At 39.2% G+C, this 25,975-nt stretch overlaps 1 protein-coding gene across 1 annotated transcript in view; it reads left to right on the top strand.

Moving 5' to 3' along the window:
* The window catches only part of LOC124596168 (sialin-like), a 146,549-nt gene that overhangs the window by 103,443 nt on the left and 17,131 nt on the right, over nucleotides 1-25,975 (top strand). The window contains exons 6-8 of the mRNA XM_047135206.1: nucleotides 13,093-13,239; nucleotides 15,790-15,922; nucleotides 25,240-25,395. Coding sequence (XP_046991162.1) covers nucleotides 13,093-13,239; nucleotides 15,790-15,922; nucleotides 25,240-25,395 — 436 coding nt within the window. The remainder of the gene's footprint in view (nucleotides 1-13,092; nucleotides 13,240-15,789; nucleotides 15,923-25,239; nucleotides 25,396-25,975) is intronic.

Here is a 25,975-nt window from a genome sequence, read left to right as displayed (position 1 = left end):
TCCGATTGGTTATGGACCTTTCGTGAAAGAAACATGTGATAACACAAAACAGTTGTTATTGTGATTTAACTATGACAAGTTTAAATGGCAGGTTTCCGGGGATCTGAAAGTCATGGGCATATTACTTGGGTTACAACAAGGCTACAGCATATTCTGTTGCTTTCTGTGCCAAAGCACTTCGTTAAAAAAAAGAGAGATTGGCCTAAGCGTCAATCACTTGAACCAGGATCTCACAACGCTACGCACGAAACACTTGTCAAATACAAGAACATAATGCTCCCTGCTCTTCATATCGAACAGGGAGTAATGAAAAACTTCGTTAAGATCATGGAAAAAACTGGGGAAGCATTTCTCTATTTGCACGCGAGATTTGCACTTCTTAGTGGGGTGAAAATGAAAGAGGGGATTTTCGTAGGTCCTCAGATATGCAAACTGTAGTATAAATATGAGCATTGCTTCGTTATTCTGACAGGTAACGAGAAATCAGCTTGTTATGCCTTTGTTCGACTGTCAACAATCTTTCTAGGAAATAAGTGGGCAGAAAATTATATGAATCATGTGGCAAATATTCTGTACTGCTGCAAAAGACTGGCGTGCAACATGCCATTCAAGCAATATTTCCTAGATTCCCACTTAGACTTTTTTCCGAAGAGCTGTGCTGCTGTAACTGACGAACAAGTAGAACGATACCACCAGCAAATTTCGGAAAATGAGATACCAGGGAAAGTGAAGTGCATCGATGTTAGCCGATTACTGCTCAACACTAATCCGGGAATCATTAGCAGAAAACTAAAAACCCTAGGCAAAGCGGTGCCTTCGGTGACCTTTCTCTGAGGACTAATACCAAGGTAAATACATGAAAAAGCTTATATAGACAATAACGTAAAGTTGTACCATCAAAACGAGAGCTAATCTTGCATCTTCGTTTACATTTTCGTTATCAGCACACACGAAAACAAAAACATTAGCTGTTTTCATGCCAATTATAGAAAAAAAAGTTGTGGTTAGTGTATTTATATGCCGGAGCCTATTTTGAACAACAATGCGTTGCGCCTCGCAAGGTAGTCTAACATCGATTCGTTCGCTTTCTTTTCGATGTTCTCATATTTCTCTAATGCAAGCATTCCGTCCCATAAATCATTGTGCATGAAATTTTTTCAACGTGTGCCATATTTCTTTTCCAATCTTGTATATCATCAGATGATTTATCATCTACATTTGTTAGCAGAATTCCCGTCACCTTTTCATTTGCTTTTCGTTCGTCCACTATATGTGTAGTTCCCATGCCAGGTCGACCGCATGCCAGCTCACGAGAATTCCCTTAATTCTGTGCGACCAGTGGCAGTAATCATCTCTATTTAACAGTTAGAGTTTTCGCTAGTCCGACGTGCTTGATCGTTTACTTGTGTACAGTACCTGTATTGTGCAGCAAGAAAACTTTACCGCTAATTTTTGTTGAATTCAGTCTCATCTGCACTTTTTACACTGATTTCGTGATATCACTTACAAATCCTCTTCGCAATCCCGAACACGGAAAAAAATTCAGTACTCGCAGTTTCTCAGTGTTACAAACGATCTTGCCGCCTGTCTTGTTTTTTAGATGGTGCTCTCACTTTCTGTCACAGTGGATCAGCAATCCTGGACGCATAACTGGCAGAGAACACATATAAACATACAGCGCACTGCAAATGAAATAACATGTTTGTTTTAAAATATGTGTAGATCGTCTTTTACAATAGATCGTAACAAAACAACAGTGGGCACATCAGAGTACTTTCGTATACTACTGTAACTTCTTTTCTTAATATTGCTAGCAGTTCTAAATTTTGTAGTTTTTCATTTGCATTTGACGTTTCACACAGCTTAAAAGCATTTGCAGTGTCATCCCTTCTTTTAAATTTGTAGTACAACCCATTTTTTATACCTGAACCCCCTACCACAGTCAAGTTCTAACTTCACAAAAGTTTGATGGACATTCCAACATAGATATAGTTCTTAGAGATCCATGCCTTTTTCAAAACAACTTCCACTCCCCACCACATCCAACAGGTCTTACATGTTTCATTATATTCTGTTGAAAAATCGTCTACTTTTGACAGTTCAGTTGCATTTTCAACGACCTCTGTTTCTATGTATAGTCACTCCATGGAATAACTGCATTAAGTATATCTTGTGATTCAATGTTTTCTGCGCTAGTAATAAAATTTTGTTAATTTTCGCCGACTGAATGTACCTTATCATGTGACTGTTTCAGCCCTGAGTAGACAACAGTTGGTAGTTAGCAAATACTAGGATTAACTTGTGTAAGTTGAACATAACTTAATGGAAGTTTATTAACTTTTGTGGTCTCAAATAAAATGTCTTCATTTTGTTTAGTTAAATACTGATCTCTTACGACCATAAAGTGTTTTATCTTGTCATCACTGAGATCTACATCACTTAAAACAGTGAGTTCTGTTCAGTCATAACATGAGTTAATTACATTGTCACCATCAAGAAATGCATCAGCTACATAGATGTTTTCCATGGCAACCACATTACTTTGTTCGTTTCTTAAAACTCAATCAGTTTGATCGCTTGATTGGTTGATATTTGTTAGTTCGCGTATTTTGAATGTTATTTGTCCAGTCTGAATGTTGTTGTTTGGAATAGCAGTACGCAGTTAATTTCGCATTTTATCAGTGGTACCACTTATTTTCCGTGCCTTTGAATGTTCTTTAATTTGTCCACCCAGTTTAGTACAGAAATAGTTTTGGCTTTCTTCCAATGTACTACTTAGTTCACTGCACAGATAGTCTTTTACTTTTTTATGCAGGTTATTTTTTTGTTCAGTTTTTTTAATGAAATATTTCAAATTTACCTCGACATCTTTTTCTGTTAGTTCCCAATTGTTCCCTTCCCCGGTCTCTTGACTCAAACTAGTTTGATTCCATCATTTTTTTTTTTTTTAGATTACCAATAGTTTGAAACATCACAAAAATGTTACGTCACACTCACTCACACACACACACACACACACACACACACACACACACACACAAACACACACACACACGCACGCGCTCACACACACACACACACACACACACACACACACACACTGTTTTTGTACCGTAAGAATCCATAGAAAATACATAAAGTAAAAAATCTTGTGCTCGTCTGTTTCGGCAGTCATTGCCGATTCCGTTAGCTGCCGTACTTTCTCCATACGAGATATTCGTTTTAATTCTTGAAAACTGAAGCCAGAATACCTCTTCCCACTTCAGATCACTTCTTTAATTTTGCGTCTACGTTCGACTTTGCTGATCCTCGAAATTTTTCCAAATTATAATTTTTGCATTGTGCAAAAAGGTGTCTGCATAATTGTAATTTATATTTTAGTGTCAGGTGCAATGGCCCTACTTGTACTGATTTTCTTCTGTGTTGCAATGGGAAAATAATTTACTTTTATTGATATTATTATTTGTTATGTGACTGGAATGGAGTCTAAAAAGTTGCACCCTTAACGACAAACCTAAATTACGTTGCTCGTGTGTTGTTACTTTGACATCTCTTTCGTCTCCAATGTAATTAAATATTTCAGCCCCTGTAATGTCAAATACAAGTGGCTCTCCTTACCCCTACTCTCATCTGTGGACTGTGTTTGTTGTTTGCATCGACGAATGATCGAATTTTTTTATTTGGTTAGAATCGGCAGGCAAATACTACTTATTCATCTGATCGTTCAGCAATTTTTTGCTGCCTTGATCGACATCCCCTGCTCTCTTTCATAAAAGCGCAGGCTGCGAGCCTTGTTCTTTGCGTTCTACTTCGTATTTCGCTGTCACTTCCCCCCAGTTTAGCCACAGCGAAGTACTGCACACACTATTCCCACTTAATCTAATACTATTAGATAATAAATAGTATACTTGTTTGACACGTGTTCCGAATGAAAATATTTAATTTGAATCAGGCACAAAATATATGGTGAAACGAACTTGACCACCGAGGTACAATGTTGATTGGGGGTTCTATGCTACGTAGAACTCTATCTTACTTTTCGTACACAGTTACACTATGTACCTTACGGACTCTTCTGTCCGTTTTGGATTCCGATTAGAGGTCGTAACGGCAGACAGTATCAGTCAGCTCCAACGAGACCACTGATCACTTACCATATATTGTCTCCTGTAAAAAAGTTAGCTAATTCTACTAAGATCGGTCGCCAACTCTGAAAGAGCAATTTTTGTTCTACGTTTCTGAACGAAACATGAACGTATTGAAATTTTAACTTGAAATTAATTTTAGGAAACCTTGGACGACTTTACTCACTTGTCCTACGGAAAATTTACTTGCATGAATGAAATTTTGTTTCTATCTGTACTCAGATAAGAGATGAAAAAGTGAACGGAACTTTTATTATTCGTTGCGTACGTGCTACCGATGCAACGTTATTGTTATGTCCATGAATGAACTGAATTGATGTTAACTTTCAATAATTATTTTCAATTACTTTTTTCAGTAATTGGAATATAATTTCCTTGTCTTTTCACTACTGAAGTTGCTCTGAAAGAGATATGACATCGTAATATAACTGTTTTTAAAAGACAGGATCTTGTCTTTATACTGTGCTTATATTCCATTTGGGTGTTTATGCTGATACTTAAACTGAATTTACTTTAGAAGAGAGTTATGCTGTGTAAGATAAAACAACTTTACAAGAATTTCAACGGCTTGTTTTGTTGCTAATGTGCTCACAAACTGATATTACTGACAGGCGGTTTTCTGAACCTTTCTGAAAGTTCTTAAACAGTTTTCCGCCTTACCTTTTGTGTTTACAAGTTGAGATGCCGTAGTTGTGATGGACTGGCGACTGCATAATGTCTTCAGATCTTCGTACTAGTGACCATTGTTACATGTGCATCTTAGTGTATTTCGACGTTATTATTGCCCTAGTTAGGCGCTCCCCACATTGCCATCAAGGTGGTCGGGAATTCTTGCACTCCGACTATCTGCGTTCTGGAGACGATTTTTCCTGTCATCCAACCCACCTACCTTCTGTCTTGACGCCAGCACGTTAGAAAAGAAACATAAAATTTTCGCCAGACGGATCTCACCAGCGTTGTTCACGCACGTGCTTATGCCATAACGACTCTCCCACGTCTTTCACACCTACGCTTTTGTTCGTGCTCTTTGCACATGGCACTCCCCATGCGGAAGGCTACTCACCCTATTGCTTGTTTTAGGAATTTGAATAAATTAAAACTAATAAAGCTACAGTCTATTACATTTTTAACAAAACAATTATTGAGCAAGTCAAACAAAATTCGGGTTTAGCATGTAGACATTTTGACCTACAGTACGTCTTACATTCAAGAGTCAAAGCTTCCTCAGGTGCGAGCGTATGAATAATATGATAAACTTCTCACACTTCAATCTCATACTATGAAAAATTTAGATATCAAACCCAGGTTACCTTACACAGGTTATGAACAACTAAGGGAGTTTCTACATGTAACTAAAGCGATGTCACAGCAAGTGACGTAATGGATTATAAGGTATTGGTGATGTGTACTGCTGTTTCCATGTTCTTCTGTCACAATTCTTGTGGTACCATTTCCATTACGGTGTGAACTGAAGTTATTCGGACCAATACAGGTGTTGTCATTCGGGTTATAGAATTATAATGCAGCCAAGTGTCCAGTAAGTAGAAGAGAAATCACGAGTGTGGGATATGGAAGTGGATTTTGACAGAAATAACACAGGGGATCAAACACATATAAATGTAGTACCACCCATAAACTAAAATTAGTTTGAAATCTACTTTCGAATAATAAGAGTAAATTTCGCGTACCTGTTGAAATGAGTATCAAGCTCTATTTAAAAAAAATCCGATACACACATTAGAGAGGCAGTAATTACTCGAATGAAATTACAAGTGACACTTTGATATTTGATATCTGGCAGTTACCTGTCATCTCTCCAATATATACCACATTCCGAAAAGTACAGTTTCAACGTTCTTGTGTGATGTGTTGGATGCTGAGTTGTGAAGGCTCATTTGAAAGCTAATATTTTCTCTCCTGCATCAAACACGACTTAAATAAGACGAAATATTAAAGCTACTTCGTACAGAATTTTGAAATTATGCTTTCTGCCGGTGTACTAAAAGACATTGTGATAGAGTTGATGAATAGATACGTAAGTTCCTTTATTAAAAGGTACTGTCAAGCTGAAATTCAACTGCTACGAGAAAGACTGTTACTTTCTTCCTGAAATTCACTTAACGGGTGCTAAAGTATATTTTTGTTGTCATTAGTAGAATCTAAGAACACTGCCAGTATTGCATTAATATTCAACATTTGTAGTAGCAAGTGAGACACTGTGAAACCATAAATTACCTTTGACTAATTCCTCAACATCACTTGGTTACTCACACATGGATGTTATCCATGCATCCGATAATAGAAACATTACATACTTTCACCATGTAAATGAACCATTTTGTGCTGATAACTGCAGTGCAGAATCTTTAGGTACCAGCAATGCTGAATGTAGAAAGGTGATATTATATTTCTGTTAAAATACACGCACCACCATCATGGAGAGGGGTGCATCTCTTTTAGACTAAAAACACACACAAAATTGATTGGTACTCACCATGTAGAGTGAAGTCTTAGGCCACATAATTCTGTTGTTATTACAGCAATGTTCTTAGCATAAAATGCGCATTTCTTTGTATTGACGAGATACAATAATAAAACTATATTTTAAACTAAGCCATTAGAAAAGGCTTGTGAAAGCCTGCGACTGTGAAACCAATGAGAAAAAGTTTGTGAAAGCCTGCGACTGTGAAACCAATGGGTTTGTTTAAAAATAACTCATCTGCTACTAGTCACGAATCAGAATCAGACTTAGAATTTTATTGTTTCTTACATACATGTCAAATCATTGATTTATTGTACAGAAGACTCGTCAAGCCTATAAATATACTAGGTTATACATGGAATACAACATTTACTAGAACTATGAAATATCTGAATATATAAACTATTAATTTTTATCCTGCTCAAATGGTAAGATCATCATGAAAAATTTCATCAATAGATTAATAGCTTTTTTGTACCAAATGCAATATAATTTTCTTTTTACTGAATCAGTTTGTATTTTGAAAATTTGTCTTTCATAACTTATCGTATATTTTCATCCCCAAATATCGTGGAGTCTGCGAGAAAAGATTGAGCCTTTGTGTAGGAAGCACAAAACTTTCTTTGTTTCTAGTTTCACATCTGTGCCGGAAGTTATTTGGAGCAAATTATTCTGAATTATTACTTGTGAAAACAATTATTTCATATAAATTAAGTGAGGGAACGCTTAGCATATTTAGGTCTCTTAATATTGGCTGATACGATTCTCTTGGATTTGCATTACACATGTTTCTCATAATTTACTTCTGTGAAGTTAATATTTTTGTCAAATTGCTAGCATTTCCCCATAATACAATGCCATATTTCGCTATTGACTCAAAGTAGCTATGATGCATTACCTTTTCCGTGTCTATGGCAGTGAACTGGTTAAGATCGACATAGAAAATGCCAGGCTGCTCAGTTTATTTTTTAAATTGTGTATATGTGAGGACCATGACAGATTTCTGTCCAACTACATTCCTAAGAATTTGACACATTCTTCTTCCTTTAGTTCCGGATTTCCATGCTCAATATGAGTGTCATTTATTTTTGACTCTTTTGTCTTCAACTGCATCAGCTATATTTTTGAAATATTAGATTTTAGGCCATTTAGATGGAACCACACATCTAGATTTTCTAGAGTTTTTGTGACATTTTTGGGAATTTCTTCTGCATTTTTTTCTATCAATACTGATGTGTCATCAGTGAATAAAACTGAATGATGATTTATGTTTATGAGTAAGCCATTTGTGTGGGAAAGAAAAACTACTGAGCCTAGAATTGATTCCTGTGTTACTCCCTGTGAGATAGTTCTCCATTTAGAGGAGTATTTTCCTTTGTCTGACATTATGACTACCCTTTGCTGTCTCTTTGTCAAATATGACTTACACCACTGTAAGGCACAGACCGTAATTTTCTGTTTTTGCATTATAATAGAGAGTGGTTCACACAGTCGAACGCTTTTTTATAAATCACAGATGATTCCAGGAGCGTTTTATGATTTATGTAAGGTATAAGTAACTTAATTCCATAAATTGTACTTTTGCCTTTATCGATTCGGTCTTCAGGCGTCATACAAAAATTCGACAACTCATGAGCCCTGTGAAAGGCGATGTAACGCCAGGGATAGTAAAATATAGTGTTAGTGTGGACAGTTTTATGTCGGACAGACTGTACACGCTATTGAACACCGCTGTGTAGAATAAGAGAGATGCTTGCGTCTTCAGTACCTTGAAGAATCAGCGGTAGCAGAGCACGCTCTAGAAAACGGACTTCGTATTACATTCAAAGAGATATCTTTTATTACATGGACTCATAGTTTCCAGGATAGCGTAATAAAAGAAGCGATCGACGTAAATGATTGTAGCAACACCCTCAATAAAGACGGCGGCCTACAGCTAAGCGCGGCTTGGGACCTGGCCATCGGAAGGTTGAAGCGGGCGTGGAGGGCTCGCAACGAAAGCATTACCTTAGATAGCGACGTCACGGAAGGCAGCGCGGCGTTGTGAGGATAGTAGCAGCAACCAAAAGACAGTCGCCACTTGTCAAAGGCCAAGAAGACTTGGACGAAAAGGTGTCGATTGCAAACCACTTGATGCTGCTGGAAGCTCGAGAGAATTTATCTCGTGCAAAAGGTGAACAATTTATTATGGACAAAAAAGTTTTGCATTACCCCAGTTCCCACTCCTGAAGATAGACGTTGACTGCTGACATTGTATCACAGACACAGTCCCTTTGACTGTCCAAAGATGTCACAAAACCTTTCCAAAGATGTAAACAACCATGCACGAGCAGCGCCTGTTTGACGGAGGGGGTCCGACAGCCGATCAATTCCAGTCATTCCACCAGGAAGAAAGTACACGGCTCGTGTTGTCTGTAGTTCAACCATGCCTAGACGGTCAATACTGAGGTTCGATCGCATCCGCATTGTTACTTTGTGCCAGGAAGGGCTCTCAACAAGGGAAGTGTCCAGGCGTCCCGGAGTGAACCAAAGCGATGTTGTACAGACGAGGAGGAGATACAGAGAGACAGGAACTGTCGATGACATGCCTCGCTCAGGCCGCCCAAGGGCTACTACTGCAGTGGATGACCGCTACCTATGGATTATGGCTCGGAGGAACATTGACAGCAATGCCACCATGTTGAATAATGAATTTGTGCAGCCACAGGACGTCGTGGACGACGTGACCCACCAACCACTCTCCGAGATCTACACCGAATCGCCGTTGAGGAGTGGGACAGTCTTGACCAACAGTACCCTGACGAATTTGTGGATAGTATGCCACGACAAATACATGGATGCATCAATGCAAGAGGACGTGCTACTGGGTATTAGAGGTACCGGTGTGTACAGCGATCTGGACCGCCACCTCTGAAGGTCTCGCTGTATGGTGGTGTAACAAGCAATGTGTGATTTTAATGAGCAATAAAAAGGGTGGAAATGATGTTTATGTTAATCTCTTTTCCAATCTTCTGTACAGTTTCCGGAACTCTCGGAACCGAGGCGATTCAAAACTACATATGTATACGAGGTTTGGAACTTAAATAGTGGCAAACATCTATTCACAACCGATACAAAAGAGTTACATGTTTGCACCTGTTACTGTCCTTCATCGTAGTCACCAGCGTTGTGTAGAACCCGTTGCCAGCGATGTGGAAGGCGTAGTATACCGTTAGCAGAGCCTGCTGTGTTGATGGTGTGAGTGGACCAGCCTACTGCATGTCGAATCTCTGGAATAGTTCTGAAGCGAATGCCACTAAGTGGTTTCTTTATGTCCGGAATCAAATCAAAGTCATAAGGACTTAAGTCAGGGGAGTATGGTGGATGGTACAGTACTTCCCAGTCCCATCGACCGAACAGAGCAGCCACAGCTTGCTCTGTAAGCGCCGGCGCATTTTGGTGCAAAATGATGGGTGGGTTGCGTAGAAAGTGTCGCCGCATCTATCGCAAAGCTGGTTGCAGGTGATGCTTCATAGACAAACAGTAATACTATGCATTGACGGTCTGCCGTGGAGGAACGTAATGCGTTAGGATAACACCAACACAGTCGTACGCGAGAATCATCATAACTTTAGACCGCTCCAATGGCACCATCAACTGAACAGGCTCTGTTAACGGTATACTACGCCTTCCACATCACTGGCAACGGGTTTTACTCAACACTGGTGACTACTTCGAAGGACAGTAATAGGTGCAAACATGTAACTCTTTTGTATCGGTTGTGAATAAATAGTTTCCACTATTTAAGTTCCAACCCTCATATACATAGTGGTTTTAAAATATCCCAGAAATTATAAATTTATATAAAGTAATAATATTATGGTACCAAGCGCTATGACCTTTAAGACTAATTGCATCTGCGATGTGCTAAAACAATGAAATTAAGAATGTTGGAGAGGTCACAGTAATTACAAATATTGTCATTCCCAAGACCTATGTATCGAGCTCTATATTAAAAATGAGCATTTATAGTGCGCTGGTTTGATCAATTAATAGAGTAGGCATTGTTATGCCTACAAAGTATACAGTTTCAGTCAAGATGTGGGCTTGGGCATGTCCAAATAAGATATCTTCTTTCTTCCACTCTGTCATGTACACTTGTTGGCCAATCTTACTGGGCTGATTCCATAGACTATAAGATTACATAGACTGGCACATACACATCAAATCATTGCCAAGGTGTAATGAGGTGGTGGGGATCACGTGACTACTGGGTACCAGTGCTATATCATCAATACTGATTGGAATCGACCAATGTGCTCTTTTACGGACGGAAACAAATATTTTGTCCACTGAACTTGTCAGTGACAAGTTGGTTGTCTCTTGTAAAAAGAGTTCCACAAAGCGACCAGACCAAACAGTTACGTTCATCTATACCCGCCTAACTATTTTCCATGTGGACAGATCATCACATAGATGTTCCTGATTGATCTAAACCGACTTCTCAGGGCTAAATGCAATTTTGTGTACAATGCACAGAAAATAAAAGGGGGGGGGGGATATACAGAAACTAGCTAAAAACGTGATGATGATTATGGATGAGACATACCACAATATATTACACTTGTTCCACACTTCACAGCAGCAGATGAGCAATCTGTTTTTTTATACATTAAATAACTTTCTACTTGGCCATGGTGAAGAGAGAAAAGAACTAGTTCTTTTAAGAATGAAACTGAGGTGGTTGCGTAGATTTTTTTTTCTTATTTTGAAAATATTTGTGAGGACTACCAATATGCTGTTAATGATCTGCTGGACAAGACTGAAGATAAATTTCCTTTGGACATAAAAACTGTAAAATCCCAGCTTCCTAGAAAGTTTGGAAGTGACATAAGGATAAGGAGATATCCAAACACTAAACAAGTTGAACGCTTCAAAAGACCAAGTTAGAACATCGTACTAGATTCATGGTACCAGCAGAAATCATCCTTAGACGAACAGCAACACATCTGAACTTTTCATAGGGTCGCTGTAAACTTTGTCAGAGGCTATCGCTAATGCACAAAACACACCAAAGGACCCTTTTCTACAGGAAGATTTTTCATGATGCTTTCCACATTTCCACTGATACTGTTTTGGTGAAGAGAAAATATGAGGTTTAAGATGAAGAAGAGGTCGACTCCTATTGCCCAAAGTATTATGAGCGAATGCAGTAAGGTTTATTATTACATATTGACAAACATTACGATTCTTGGAAGTTACTTCACATATGGTCAGTTGCTTGATGTGCAAAACACTACATACGATGGGGGATAACGTTTGTATCATTACAGGAAGTGTAATTGTTCTAAATTAAAATATACAACACATTAAGGATACCGTACTTATGGTTCTACTCAACTAATACCTTTCGAGCAAATAACGATGTCGCATAAGTTGCAGCTAGTACAACAGAGATTCATAATTCTCATCAATTTTCAGAAGCTCTTATTACTTTAACGCTTAATTTGTGACATTATAATACAATCAAAAGCCAGGCGGATGTTCCGTGGGTAGACCGATTTTTGGACGAATTCGGCAACAGTATTCCTTATGAAATGTTTTTCGTTTGAAAGCTAAACAGCCCTTGTAATATCTGTGACATCATTTTCAGACCTTTGTTGTATATAGTGGAAAATAGAAGAATTCTCAAAAAATTACTGGGGTGCAATTGGATGAGCCATTCTACCTGAAGGACCAAGATATCACGGAAAGTCAACATTAAAATCTCAAATTTTTAAATGTGGTCATAAAACTTGGCAGATATCATCTACTAATATATTCCAAGACAGTAATATATTTCAGTAAATTTTTAATAGTGATGGAGAAACCAATAAACCATTGAAAGTGGCAGTTCAGTAGCAAGGCAAGAAATATTTTATATTCTGCAAAAGTGAGAGGAAACAAGAAAAACTATTCCACAATATCAAGCAATGAGTCAACAATTACTGAAATTCTCATGAATGTTTATAGCAGAATGCTGCAATGAAAAAATTTCAAAAAATGGTAAGGATCAAAATCATGGACTATTGAGCATTGTTTGATTTAATGTAAAACGATTTTACTATAAAATTGCATCTTTTCAATTTGTGAGCAAATTTTTAGATATCATATTTCTTTTTTAATCTTTTCTATGCATTTCTGAGGAAAATCCGAGGTGGGGAAGTTTAAATTCGGAATCAACATGACAGAAAGTCGGTTTGTAAATTTTCAGAACTTACCCAAAATTTTCCTTATATAATCATCCAAAATTTTCCTTATATAATCGTGATTTGTGTGGACTGTTAGCGTACTTATTTATGTATTTGATAGGCCATGGAATCATTTAATTAAAGACCAACAAGTTTCAACCAGTAATGATGCTGTTTTGTTATAAGCCATGATTAATATGTAATCTAATAATTCTTCCTCGCAGATAAAATGCAACTAAACAAATTTCTGTTGCAGCTTCCTATTCCATGGTTTAAAATTCTTACAAACTGGCCACTTTTTGTGACTATATTGCCTCAGTGGGGATGTATATGGGGAATGTTCACTATTTTGACACAAGCACCTACATATTTCCGCAATGTTCATGGATGGAGTGTGCAGAAGGTAATTCTATAAGCTTTATACCGTCTTCATTTGATGTTATGCCTATGAAAAACTGAAATTTATTATGTTTCTCTGCAAAGTAACCAACTGTTTACATAGTTAATGAATTATTATCAACCATATGAGCCAAATGAGTAGTGAAAATTTCTGACAGGCTAACTGTTATAGATCAGGATCCAAAATGGTCACTTGCCATTGGCAGGCAATGCTGTTGCAATTAATCTCTCTAAGTTCTTTGTCACACTGATTTGAAGCTTAAACTTACCATTGCTACTTCGTGGTTACTCCCTCCCATGTGACTTGGCAGATGATGAATTTACTTCACTGCCAGGTTTTAAGTGAAATGAAGCCTGTTATTTGTTATACATATCATAAAAATAACGCGAATTATTTACAGACGAATGGAAAAACTGGTAGAAGCCGACCTCGAGGAAGATCAGTTTGGATTTCGTGGAAATGTTGGAAAATGTGAGGCGAGGCTATACTGACCTTACGGCTTATCTTAGAAGAAGATTAAGGAAAGGCAAACCTACGTTTCTAGCATTTGTAGACTTAGAGAAAGCTTTTGACAATGTTTACTGGAATACTCTCTTTCAAATTCTAAAGGTGGCAGGGGTAAAATACAGGGAGCGAAAGGCTATTTACAATTTGTACAGAAACCAGATGGCAATTATAAGAGTCGAGGGGCATGAAAGGGAAGCAGTGGTTGGGAAGGGAGTGAGACAGGGTTGTAGCCTCTCCCCGATGTTATTCAATCTCTATATTGAGCAAGCAGTAAAGGAAACAAAAGAAAAATTCGGAGTAGGTATTAAAATCCAGGGAGAAGAAATAAAAACTTTGAGGTTCGCCGATGACATTGTAATTCTGTCAGAGACAGCAAGGGATTTGGAAGAGCAGTTGAACGGAATGGACAGTGTCCTGAAAGGAGGATATAAGACGAACATCAACAAAAGCAAAACGAGGATAATGGAATGTAGTCGAATTAAGTCGGGTGATGCTGAGGGAATTAGATTAGGAAATGAGACACTTAAAGTAGTAAAGGAGTTTTGCTATTTGAGGAGCAAAATAGCTGATGATGGTCGAAGTAGAGAGGATATAAAATGTAGACTGACAATGGCAAGGAAAGCGTTTATGAAGAAAAGCAAATTGTTAACACCGAGTATTGATTTAAGTGTCAGGAAGCCGTTTCTGAAAGTATTTGTATAGAGTGTAGCCATGTATGGATGTGAAACATGGACGATAAATAGTTTGGACAAGAAGAGAATAGAAGCTTTCGAAATGTGGTGCTACAGAACAATGCTGAAGATTAGGTGGGAAGATCACGTAACTAATGAGGAGGTATTGAATAGGATTGGGGAGAAGAGAAGTTTGTGGCACAACTTGACTAGAAGAAGGGATGGGTTGGTAGGACATGTCCTGAGGCATCAAGGGATCACAAATTTAGCGTTGGAGGGCAGCGTGAAGGGTAAAAATCGTAGAGGGAGACCAAGAGATGAGTACACTAAGCAGATTCAGAAGGATGTAGGTTGCAGTAGGTACTGGGAGATGAAGGATCTTGCACGGGATAGGTTGGCATGGAGAGCTGCATCAAACCAGTGTCAGGACTGAAAACCACAGCAACAACAACAATCATAAAATATTTTTGGTAATTTTAAACTGTCTGCAGAACTTGAACTCAGGAAGCTGGCTTTTATTTTTAGTTCTGCTGTGCAAACTCAACTATTGCAGTTGGATAATTTAGGTGAGACTTATGTGTCTGAATTAAGATATTTTTCTGGCACACTGTATTAACATTTCAAAACATTTCTACACATTCTTCACTGAGCTAAAAGTAAGATCTTGCACTTTCATACTGATGAAAGTTGTATAATATGTTCAGCTTATTTTGGATCCAAGACGTTCATTCATTTATTTTTTCCATGCTCTGTTGCACTCAGTGTCTCCTTATGAGAAAATGAGTACAAAAATGTGTTAACACATTTTGCTTTTGTCATAAATATGACAGGAAAGTTTATTTTGAATTTTGGTAATGTAGAAGTGCTTAACCAAATGTGACTCAATAGAGCTGAACTGAGTAAAAGAGGAAATTGTTTTATAACTTTATGAACACTGCTGTAATCATTAAAAGAATGTTAAGAGGACTTCAAACGAAATTCTTGCACTGTCTTGTGAAAAGCTTAACTTCACACTGTAACATCAACACCTTGAATTTATAAAGTTTAATTCAAACAGTAATAACTATTTGAATGTTCTCTTTTCAAACTTTCCTTAATGTTAATTGTTCATTTAATTGCAACGGCATCAGTTTTTAGCAGTGAAGATATTTCAGATATTACAGTCATTGTGTTAAATATTTTAGTTTGATCATACAACACAAGAGACATTAATAGTTCATTCATTTTTCCCATTTGTGTGTGATTCTTTGTTTTGTGATTTAACCAAATGATTTCGCAAACTTCTAGGAGACTGGCTACTGTATTACATCATAATCTTTGATACAAACTTGATATACATGCTGATGTTATCTAAGTGCATATTTTTTTTCTTTAGGTTGGCTTTTTCTCTGGTCTCCCTCATGTATGTCGAATGATATTAGCTGTCTCAGTTGGTTACCTTTGTGATTACTTGCTGTCAAGTGGAAAACTGTCAGTTACCAATGTTCGAAAGTTGGCTGGCTTCGTAAGTAAGTAAATTCTCTTTCTTATATTGTTACCTACATGTAGAAAGTCCTATGATTATTAAATGTGATCTTTTAAGCTAATATATACAGAAAAATAATAGCACATGTCGAAAGAGGGGAATTCTGAAGCTATTTCTTGGAAAAATGTTCGTGTGAAGCAAAAAACAAAGACTCCCTACAAAGTACCCAATGAACTTTTCTCCAAATTTTCATACTCAAATGAAGAGTGGGAAATGGACAATTGGACAAACAGATCAACATAAAGTCTAATTTTGCGAAAGAAGATTTAATTGCTTGAAAGTAATTAACACAATTAAGACAAAATTAGTGGTTACAGAAAATCTCAAGTATCTCATGAACAGAAGTAACTAGCTATGTAAATGAAATACCAAAATTTCCTTTCTTCAAGATGTAGCTACTTTGCAATAAAAAGTTTCTTTGCTGTAGTAATTGTGGAAAAGATAAGTTAGATATGAAATTACAACATACATTGCAACTTCTCTGTTTTCTCGTGATCTGTACACTCTTAGTAATAATAGAATACTGACCGATATTTAAATATATTTCATGCTTTCTGAATAAAACTTGAAAAAAGAACTGAGAGTAAAAAGTTTAAATATTTTGGTAAATGATCTGCCCAAGAGAAAAATAACAGGAACTTGCAACATGCTGCAAATGAAAAATATGTCCGGAACTTGTCTTACAATTGAACAAATAGTGGTAGCTCTGTCATAAGGGGCACTGATAAGTAGGACCCAGATTTTAATTACCTAAAAGAAAGTGAAATATGCGAGCATTTATGACCTAAAACTTACATAAATATGACCTTAAAAATAAAATATGACTTAATAGAAGTTTATTTAGAGAATTCTTGTTTGTTTATTTAATTTTTTATTCACCATAAAGAAATACAAAATTCCTTCTCAAAATACTGTAAGTATAATTCTTTCTTTCTGTAGGATTTGTGGCTAATTTGCACCTATTTTTTGAATGTCTGAATGTTTTATTTTCTAAACACAAAATACAGTGAAAAGATCATCTATCGAAACAGTAAAACAATGTTTTTATTTCTACATAGCGTTTAAAGCGGTTCACATTATTTAATACTGTATGTCAATCTTCAGTATCTGCAAAGTTGCACTGGGTCACAAGGTGCATTTTCAGGTTTTCCATTGTCAAAGACCTACAGTTGTCGCTGAGGATAGTTTTGCACCTGGAAAAGCTCCTTTCCACTTCACAAGACGTCACTGGAGAGTATTTTAAGGCAGCCAGGTCACTGGAGTTCAGCTTTGTTTCAGTACCTTCAAATAATGCAGCATGCCCTGAAAGACGGTCACTAATTTTGCACAGTATAGAATATCCAGGATTCCGTTGGAGAACACTTCACAATTTGATTTTCACTTTGTCAACCACATGACTACGAGCCCGAACCAACTCACTCTGCACAAGTTGCACAATACTCAGGGCCTCAAATAGCTGAGTGCCAACAGCTTCCAGTCGTTTGATGGCTTTGAAAAATTTGCGTTGATTTATGCCATGTTTCGAGACAATGTATCTGTAAAAGCTTCTTTCACAATTCTGATAGCACTTGATTCATCGCTATCAAGCTCACAGAAGATTGTCTTAATTTGGGTGTAGTTGGTGCAGTAATACTCGGCAGCATTAAGCCAAGAACCCCATGGTGTAAGAACAGGTTTAGGTGGGAGGGGCGTTGAAGGTGCTTGTTCCTTGAATTTATGCACCTATAGCGGAGCGTTCACATAGATTTTCTTGCCACAGGAAATTAATTTGTCCATGCCAGGGCAATCTGATAGCACCTCTTCGGCAACTCTGTGCAACGCATATGCAAGGCAAGTAGAGAATCTGAAGCCCTTTGGCTGCTTTAGCCGTACATGAAGCACAATCTGTTACAGGCAGCAAAACGTTGCTCTCTTTTCACACCATCCGGCCACAGTAGCTTCAGAGAGTAGTCAAACAAAGTAGCAATCGTCGAATTGTTTACTCTATCGAGAGCTTCACGCGTTAGCAGGAACATATCTCCAGGGCCATCAACTTTTAGAACACCAACAACAACATTTGCAATAATTATGAAAGATTCGCCTCGATTGCACAAACTACCTGGTGTTTACGTAGGTTTCAGCGTGGGTAACTACGCCTTCTTCAGAACAAATTTAAAACAGCTTGCCTAAATGGGCATAGTCAAAGGCTAAAATCAACACCTACAGCGGCAAGACCCCATAAAAATTTTTTACAAACCCTGTGTGTGCTACCTCGCCCCATCCAACGCACGATGGTCACAGGCTCTCCACCAAACTGAAGCACCGCATGCTGCTGCACGTAAAATATTGTCTCGTGAGGAACATATTCATTTTCTTATTCGTGTGTCCCGTAAGGTACGGGAAAAACGGTATATGCATTTTTGGCAAAACTTGACGGAGATATGACCTATTATATTAAAAGTTAGCCTCAATGTGACCTATTACTAAAATTTGTTGAAATATGACTTTATATGCAAAATCAAAATACATTTTTCGACACTAAAATGCCTAGATTTGTGTATAAATTGTTCTAAAATTCACCCTATAGTTCAGAAAAAAATATGACTTGTCATTAAAATCCGGACCCTACTGATAAGTACATTTTTTATTTCTTCATGGTGACTGGTTTCTGACACCTGAGTCCATTTTCACACCACGTATTCTTTAAGTGTGATAATTACAGGCGACAGCTTAATGTTCGTCCCATGAGGTGCATTTTGTTGTTGTTAAGACGCCCATATATCGCTTTGATTACTGCAGAGGCAGATTCTGTGCATAGGATATCGCCTGTATGGATGGTTTGAAAATGGACACAGGTGTCTGTAACTAGCGCACCATTAAGAAATAAAAAATATACATTTCAATGCAACTTCTGACTGAGCTAAAACCAGTTATTCATTTCAAGAAAAATAACAGATTGGAAAAACATTTATTTATTTTGAATTTTAGTCTTTCAGTTAGTGTGAACTTTTTAAATTTATCAGAACGAAACCTTTTTGATTATGTTCAGAATCCAAAAGGTCATAGCCCCTCATTTGCTATATATGAATTTGAGTATTATTGAAGTGCATTTCAGATGTTCCATTAATGTATTTTATTTCTTTGAGACAAATAATTTCACAAAACACGTGATAATTCTTTATCCAAATTTTTTATTTCAATTAAGTAATTAGCTGTTCCTGGACGTGTTTCTATGGGTGACTCTGGTTAAATGGAAAGGAAAGAAAGCACACATCTCTAATATATGTGGGAATTTGCTTACGTCCTGATCTCCTTTCCCCTGTCTCTGTCCTTCTTCTCCTGCCCTTCTCTTTGTCCACCCCCTTCTCCTCCTGTTTCTGTGCATTACCTCCTCCTCCCTCCCTCTGTCCATCTTCGCATCCCCCCCCCCCCCAATCACTCTCCCTCTCTGTGTCCATCATCTACTCCCCCCTTTCTATGTCCATCTTCTCCTCTCCCTTTCCTTTCATCTCCTTCTGGTCCCTCTCTTTGTCTGTCTCCTTCTTTCTGGTTTCTATGTCCATTTTGTTGCACCCCTCTCTCCTCTCCCATCATCCCAGTTCCCTCTTGCTTGAGCATTATTTATTATCATTGCAAATTCAGATTCTGTTATAGAATTCAAACCATAACTCGATAAGCCACAAATACAACTTTCTTGGCTCCTGATAACAATTCACTATTATACACTATGTGATCAAAATTATCCGGACACCAGGCTGAAAATGACTTACAAGTTCGTGGCGCCCTCCGCCGGTAATGCTGGAATTCAATATGGTGTTGTCCACCCTTAGCCTCGATGACCGCTTCCACTCTCGCAGGCACACGTTCAGACAGGTTTCTTGGGGAATGGCAGCACACTCTTCACGGAGTGCTGCACTGAAGGGGGGTATCGACGTCGGCCGGCGAGGCCTCGCACGAAGTCGGCGATCCAAAACATGCCAGAGGTGTTCTTAGGATTCAGGTCAGCACTCTGTGCAGTCCAATCCATTACAGGGATGTTATTGTCGTGTAACCACTCCGCCACAGGCCGTGCATTATGAACAGGTGCTCGATCGTGTTGAAAGATGGAGTATCCATCCTCAAATCGTTCTTCAACAGTGGGAAGTAAGAAGGTGCTTAAAACATCAATGTAAGACTGTGCTGTGGTAGTGCCACGCAAAACAACAAGGGGTGCAAGCCCCCTCCATGAAAAACACGACTACACCGTAACACCACCGCCTCCGAATTTTAGGTTGGCGCTACACACGCTGGCAGATGACGTTCACCGGGCATTCGGCATACCCACACCTTGCCATCGGATCGCCACATTGTGTACTGTGATTCGTCGCTCCACTATTCAGTCGTCCATAGTTTACACCCCATACACCAAGCGAGGCGCCGTTTGGCATTTACCGGCGTGATGTGTGGCTTATGAGTAGCCGCTTGAACATAAAATCCAAGTTTTCTCACCTCCCGCCCAACTGTCATAGTACTTGTAGTGGATCCTGATGGAGTTTGGAATTCCTGTGTGGTGGTCTGCATTGCTGTCTGCCTATTACACATTACTACTCTTTTGAACTGTCGGCGGTTTCTGTCAGTCGACAGACGAGGTCGGCCTGAATACTTTTGTGCTGTACGTGTCCCTTCATGTTTCCACTTCACTATCGTATCGGCAACGGTGGACCTAGGGATCTTTAGGAGTGTGGAAATCTCGTGTACAGACGTATGACACAAGTGACCCCAAATCACTTGACCACGTTCCGCAGAGTGCCCCATTCTGCTCTCTCATGATGTCTAATGACTACTGAGGTGGCTGATATGGAGTACCTGGCAGTAGGTGGCACACAATCCACCTAATATGAAAAACGTATGTTTTTGTGGGTATCCAGATACTTTTGATATATATATATATATATATATATATATATATATATATATATATATATATATGTATATTGGGTACGCCTGTACCACCTCGTACAATTGCGACGGTTAGCCAACCATTCCCATGGGAGAATGTATTATTAAGGTCAATACTGAAGTTAAGTCTACATCCACAGAAGACAGCGGGTCCATCTAGTAGAGAGTGTGCAGCGACAGATTTTATGGTATTCTTCTTCTTGTCAGCAGCGGATGTTGTCATTTCAACATCTTCAATTGTTATATATATATATATATATATATATATATATATATATACAGGGTGTTTAAAAAATGACCGGTATATTTGAATCGGCAATAAAAACTAAACGAGGAGCGATAGAAATACACTGTTTGTTGCAATATGCTTGGGACAACAGTACATTTTCAGGCGGACAAACTTTCGAAATTACAGTAGTTACAATTTTCAACAACAGATGGCGCTGCAAGTGATGTGAAAGATATAGAAGACAACGCAGTCTGTGTGTGCGCCATTCTGTACGTCGTCTTTCTGCTGTAATCGTGTGCTGTTCACAACGTGCAAGTGTGCTGTAGACAACATGGTTTATTCCTTAGAACAGAGGATTTTTCTGGTGTTGGAATTCCACCGCCTAGAATACAGTGTTGTTGCAACAAGACGAAGTTTTCAACGGAGGTTTAATGTAACCAAAGGACCGAAAAGCGATACAATAAAGGATCTGTTTGAAAAATTTCAACGGACTGGGAACGTGACGGATGAACGTGCTGGAAAGGTAGGGCGACTGCGTACGGCAACCACAGAGGGCAACGCGCAGCTAGTGCAGCAGGTGATCCAACAGCGGCCTCGGGTTTCCGTTCGCCGTGTTGCAGCTGCGGTCCAAATGACGCCAACGTCCACATATCGTCTCATGCGCCAGAGTTTACACCTCTATCCATACAAAATTCAAACGCGGAAACCCCTCAGCGCCGCTACCATTGCTGCACGAGAGACAGTCGCTAACGGTATAGTGCACAGGATTGATGACGGCGATATGCATGTGGGCAGCATTTGGTTTACTGACAAAGCTTATTTTTACCTGGACGGCTTCGTCAATAAACAGAACTGGCGCATATGGGGAACCGAAAAGCCCCATGTTGCAGTCCCATCGTCCCTGCATCCTCAAAAAGTACTGGTCTGGGCCGCCATTTCTTCCAAAGGAATCATTGGCCCATTTTTCAGATCCGAAACGATTACTGCATCACGCTATATGGACATTCTTCGTGAATTTGTGGCGGTACGAGCTTCCTTAGACGACACTGCGAACACCTCGTGGTTTATGCAAGATGGTGCCCGGCCACATCGCACGGCCGACGTCTTTAATTTCCTGAATGAATATTTCGATGATCGTGTGATTGCTTTGGGCTATCCGAAACATACAGGAGGCGGCGTGGATTGGCCTCCCTATTCGCCAGACATGAACCCCTGTGACTTCTTTCTGTGGGGACACTTGAAAGACCAGGTGTACCGCCAGAATCCAGAAACAATTGAACAGCTGAAGCAGTACATCTCATCTGCATGTGAAGCCATTCCGCCAGACACGTTGTCAAAGGTTTCGGGTAATTTCATTCAGAGACTACGCCATATTATTGCTACGCATGGTGGATATGTGGAAAATATCGTACTATAGAGTTTCCCAGACCGGAGCGCCATCTGTTGTTGAAAATTGTAACTACTGTAATTTCGAAAGTTTGTCTGCCTGAAGATGTACTGTTGTCCCAAGCATATTGCAACAAACGGTATATTTCTATCGCTGCTCGTTTAGTTTTTATTGCCGTTTCAAATATACCGGTCATTTTTGAAACACCCTGTATATATATATATATATACTCTGCGATCAAAAGTTATATACCACATAGTGTTCCAGTAGATATTTAAAAACATGCACTTGCTTGAGTGCAGTGTTGTGACAAAATTTGAAAGGAGTCAGTGAAGAACTTTGGGAGATTTACGATTGTTTAGATAGTGTATTAACATAGATAAATCATGAAGGGGTCCCTTCAGAGGTGTGAAATAGTTTTATTCAATTAATAGAGGAACGCAGAATTTCAAAAAAAACTTTTTGCAGTAATCACAATAATATAAAAACATTTGTAGCTACTTCAGTTCGCAGATCCCCACACACCTATCCATTGTCAAAGTAGCAACGACCAACTCTGGGAATACTGTGCTCTCTGGCAGTCATTATGCCTCCCCCTGACGTGGTCTAGCACATCCACTTGAACTTGGTAGGTCCACTCCAATTTGCGTGAAACTACTGGTAATGTCTCATGGCACTCAATCTACATGTGCAGCAGGTGACAAGGTGGCCGAAGGTATTCCGACTGGAAGTGCAAATTGCAGAGAACGTGGCGTACACGTACATCTGTGGTTATATTTCACGTGTTGGCTGTGCCCAGCAAGTGACTTCCAACCAGGGTAGTCAGTGGGTGGTAGATATCTTTCGTGTAATAGCCCATTTGTAAGGAATATACCTGACAAGGACTTCACCATATCATACGGCATTGCAGAGTGCATACACTGTTACTATAAGATAATTATAATGCGCCACACGACGGATTCGTGGATTGACACCCTCCTAGCAATACTTTTGGGACTGCACAGTGCATTAAAGGAAGACCTGCAATCCTCCCCAGCGCAGCTGGCGTATAGAGAACCTCTGCATTTACCAAGAGAGTTTTTCAAATAACACTTTGGCCACTTGCGTTCTGTTCAAGATTTCCAAAGACCTGGCAACGATGGAGTGCGTTTTACTCCAGTATGGTCCGCTGCGCACAACAATGGAAATGCCCTCACAAGGCCCATAGGCAGTTAAGGGACGAAATGATAGGACACTCACACTTTCCACCGAAGAAGTAGGCACAGTAGTGTCCATCGCCCATTCTCAGCACACCTACCTAAGTGCAAAATACACCACCAAGGGCAGGTCACCCATGAACACAGGACGTCGGCCACACTGGTGTGGCGAGATCTGCTACGTCATTCATAGTAGGTCCTCCCGCTTGGGAGCTGACCAGACACCACCCACCCTGACGCGGCAGTCACCTCATGAAACCAGCCAACCCACGATCATCCAGCAACAATATAAATGCGTTACAGAAGGAAAGTAAGGTTCCGTTTCGATCTGGCAGACACTCATAGTTCAAGTCAGTAAAAACTTTTTTTTTTTTTTTTTTCGTGGGGATGTCTTGTAGCGAACCCAGCTCGCAGGTCACTCCACACCTATTCATTGGCATCGTTGCGAACGATCAATGGTTGGAATACCACAATCTCCAGCAGACAGTACGTCTCTACCTGTTGCAGTGCGAGAATTGGTGTGTATGCGGTTGCCTAACGCGTGTTGCTTAAAATAACAGCACATATATGAAGATGGTGTCTGTTCTTTCGGACATGTCTGAAAGAACAGATACCATCTTCATATAGTTAAGGCTAACCGGCCATTGACTTTCCTTTCCTGTGATGATGCATTGCCGGAACTCTTACGGGACTTGGTAAGACTGTCTGCCGCGAGTAATGAGTGTAATGGGCAGGGGCACTACGAATGTGGTGTGTGGACATTAAGTTGGGAATGCGGGTCTCACAGGGAGCGTGCAAGGGATAAATCCCTGCAGTCACACTATCCTCTGTGCCTTCTGTGGCTCAGATGGATAGAACGTATGCTATGTGAGCAGGAGGTTCCGGGTTTGAGTCCCCGTCGGGGCACACATTTTCAACTGTTCCAGTTGACGTATATCAACTACTGTCGACAGCTTATGGTCTTGATTTAATTATCATTTCATAACAGTACATGTGATATCAGTCATTTATCTTCTTGTTGTGCTGCCTAATAAAACTTCGCCATCTTGAAGTGAAATGTACTGTCTCTTCAGTGCCGACACATTGAAGAATGAAACTCCAGAATGAAAACGTTATTGTAAAACATGCACATGAAAATTTACTTCATTTAACAAATGTAGTAATGAATAGGATTATTGGATAGAACCATTTGTGAAATCACCTAGAATAATTTGGGAGAACCCTAGAAAAATCAAATCTTTATTTGTACAAAAAAATTATGAAATTTTTCATGTTAGCAATTTCATGCTGAAGAATCAGAAGCACAAAACTGACAGCACTGCTAGAAATAAATGCACTATTTATTTTAGAACGAATAAATATTTTTTGGTATCTAGCTAACTTCAGATTGCATCAATGACACATTGTTTATTTCAAGTCTATAAAGGTTTGTAGCAGGTGCAACAGATCCAGCCATGATTACTACATTTCATATTATATAATGAGCAATATATACTATAGCTTATTAAGTTTTATTTTAAGTGGTGATCTGTTTCATTGTACTTATCTTGCTTGTGTTTTTCTGTTGACAGTGAACATTCTTCAAGGACTATTCATGCTGGGGTTGGCCTTCTCCGGCTGCAGTTCAGTAATGGCCACTATTTGTCTCACCACAGCTCTTGCTATGAGTGGAGCTGAATCAGCTGGAGCTTTATCTACATACATTGACCTCAGTCCCAATTTCTCCAGTAAGCATAGAATTTGCAATGACAGTACATTTACTTGCTACAGAGACTGTTAATCACTGTTGCATTGTACTCCAAGGGTCCTGTCATGAAGCAGAACCTTCATTGTCATAATATATTTTAACAGAGTCAAGAAACTGTCAAGAATAACGGTGTAATGTGTTTTACTTATATTTTGCAAAGATTTAACCATAACCTTTTAGAATTTAGTGAAAAATACACTGAAACGCCAAAGAAACTGGTACACCTGCCTAATATCGAGTAGGCCCCCCGCGAGCACGCAGAAGCGCCGCTAAACGACGTGGTATTGACTCGACCAATGCCTAAAGTAGTGCTAGAGGGAACTGACACGATGAATCCTGCAGGGCTGTCTATAGATCCGTAAGAGTACGAGTGGGTGGAGATCTCTTTTGAGCAGCACGTTGTTATGCATCCCAGATATTCTCAATAATGTTCATGTCTGGGGAGTTTGGTGCGCAGTGGAAGTGTTTAAACTCATAAGAGTGTTTCTGGAGCCACTCTGTAGCAATTCTGGACGTATAGGGTGCCGCATTGTCCTACTGGAATTGCCTAAGTCCTTAGG

The sequence above is a fragment of the Schistocerca americana genome, chromosome 2 (genome assembly GCF_021461395.2).
Source record: "Schistocerca americana isolate TAMUIC-IGC-003095 chromosome 2, iqSchAmer2.1, whole genome shotgun sequence".
Taxonomy (NCBI): Eukaryota; Metazoa; Arthropoda; class Insecta; order Orthoptera; family Acrididae; genus Schistocerca; species Schistocerca americana.
The sequence above is the reverse complement of the archived record's forward strand: the minus strand, read 5'-3'. Positions and strand labels throughout refer to the sequence as shown.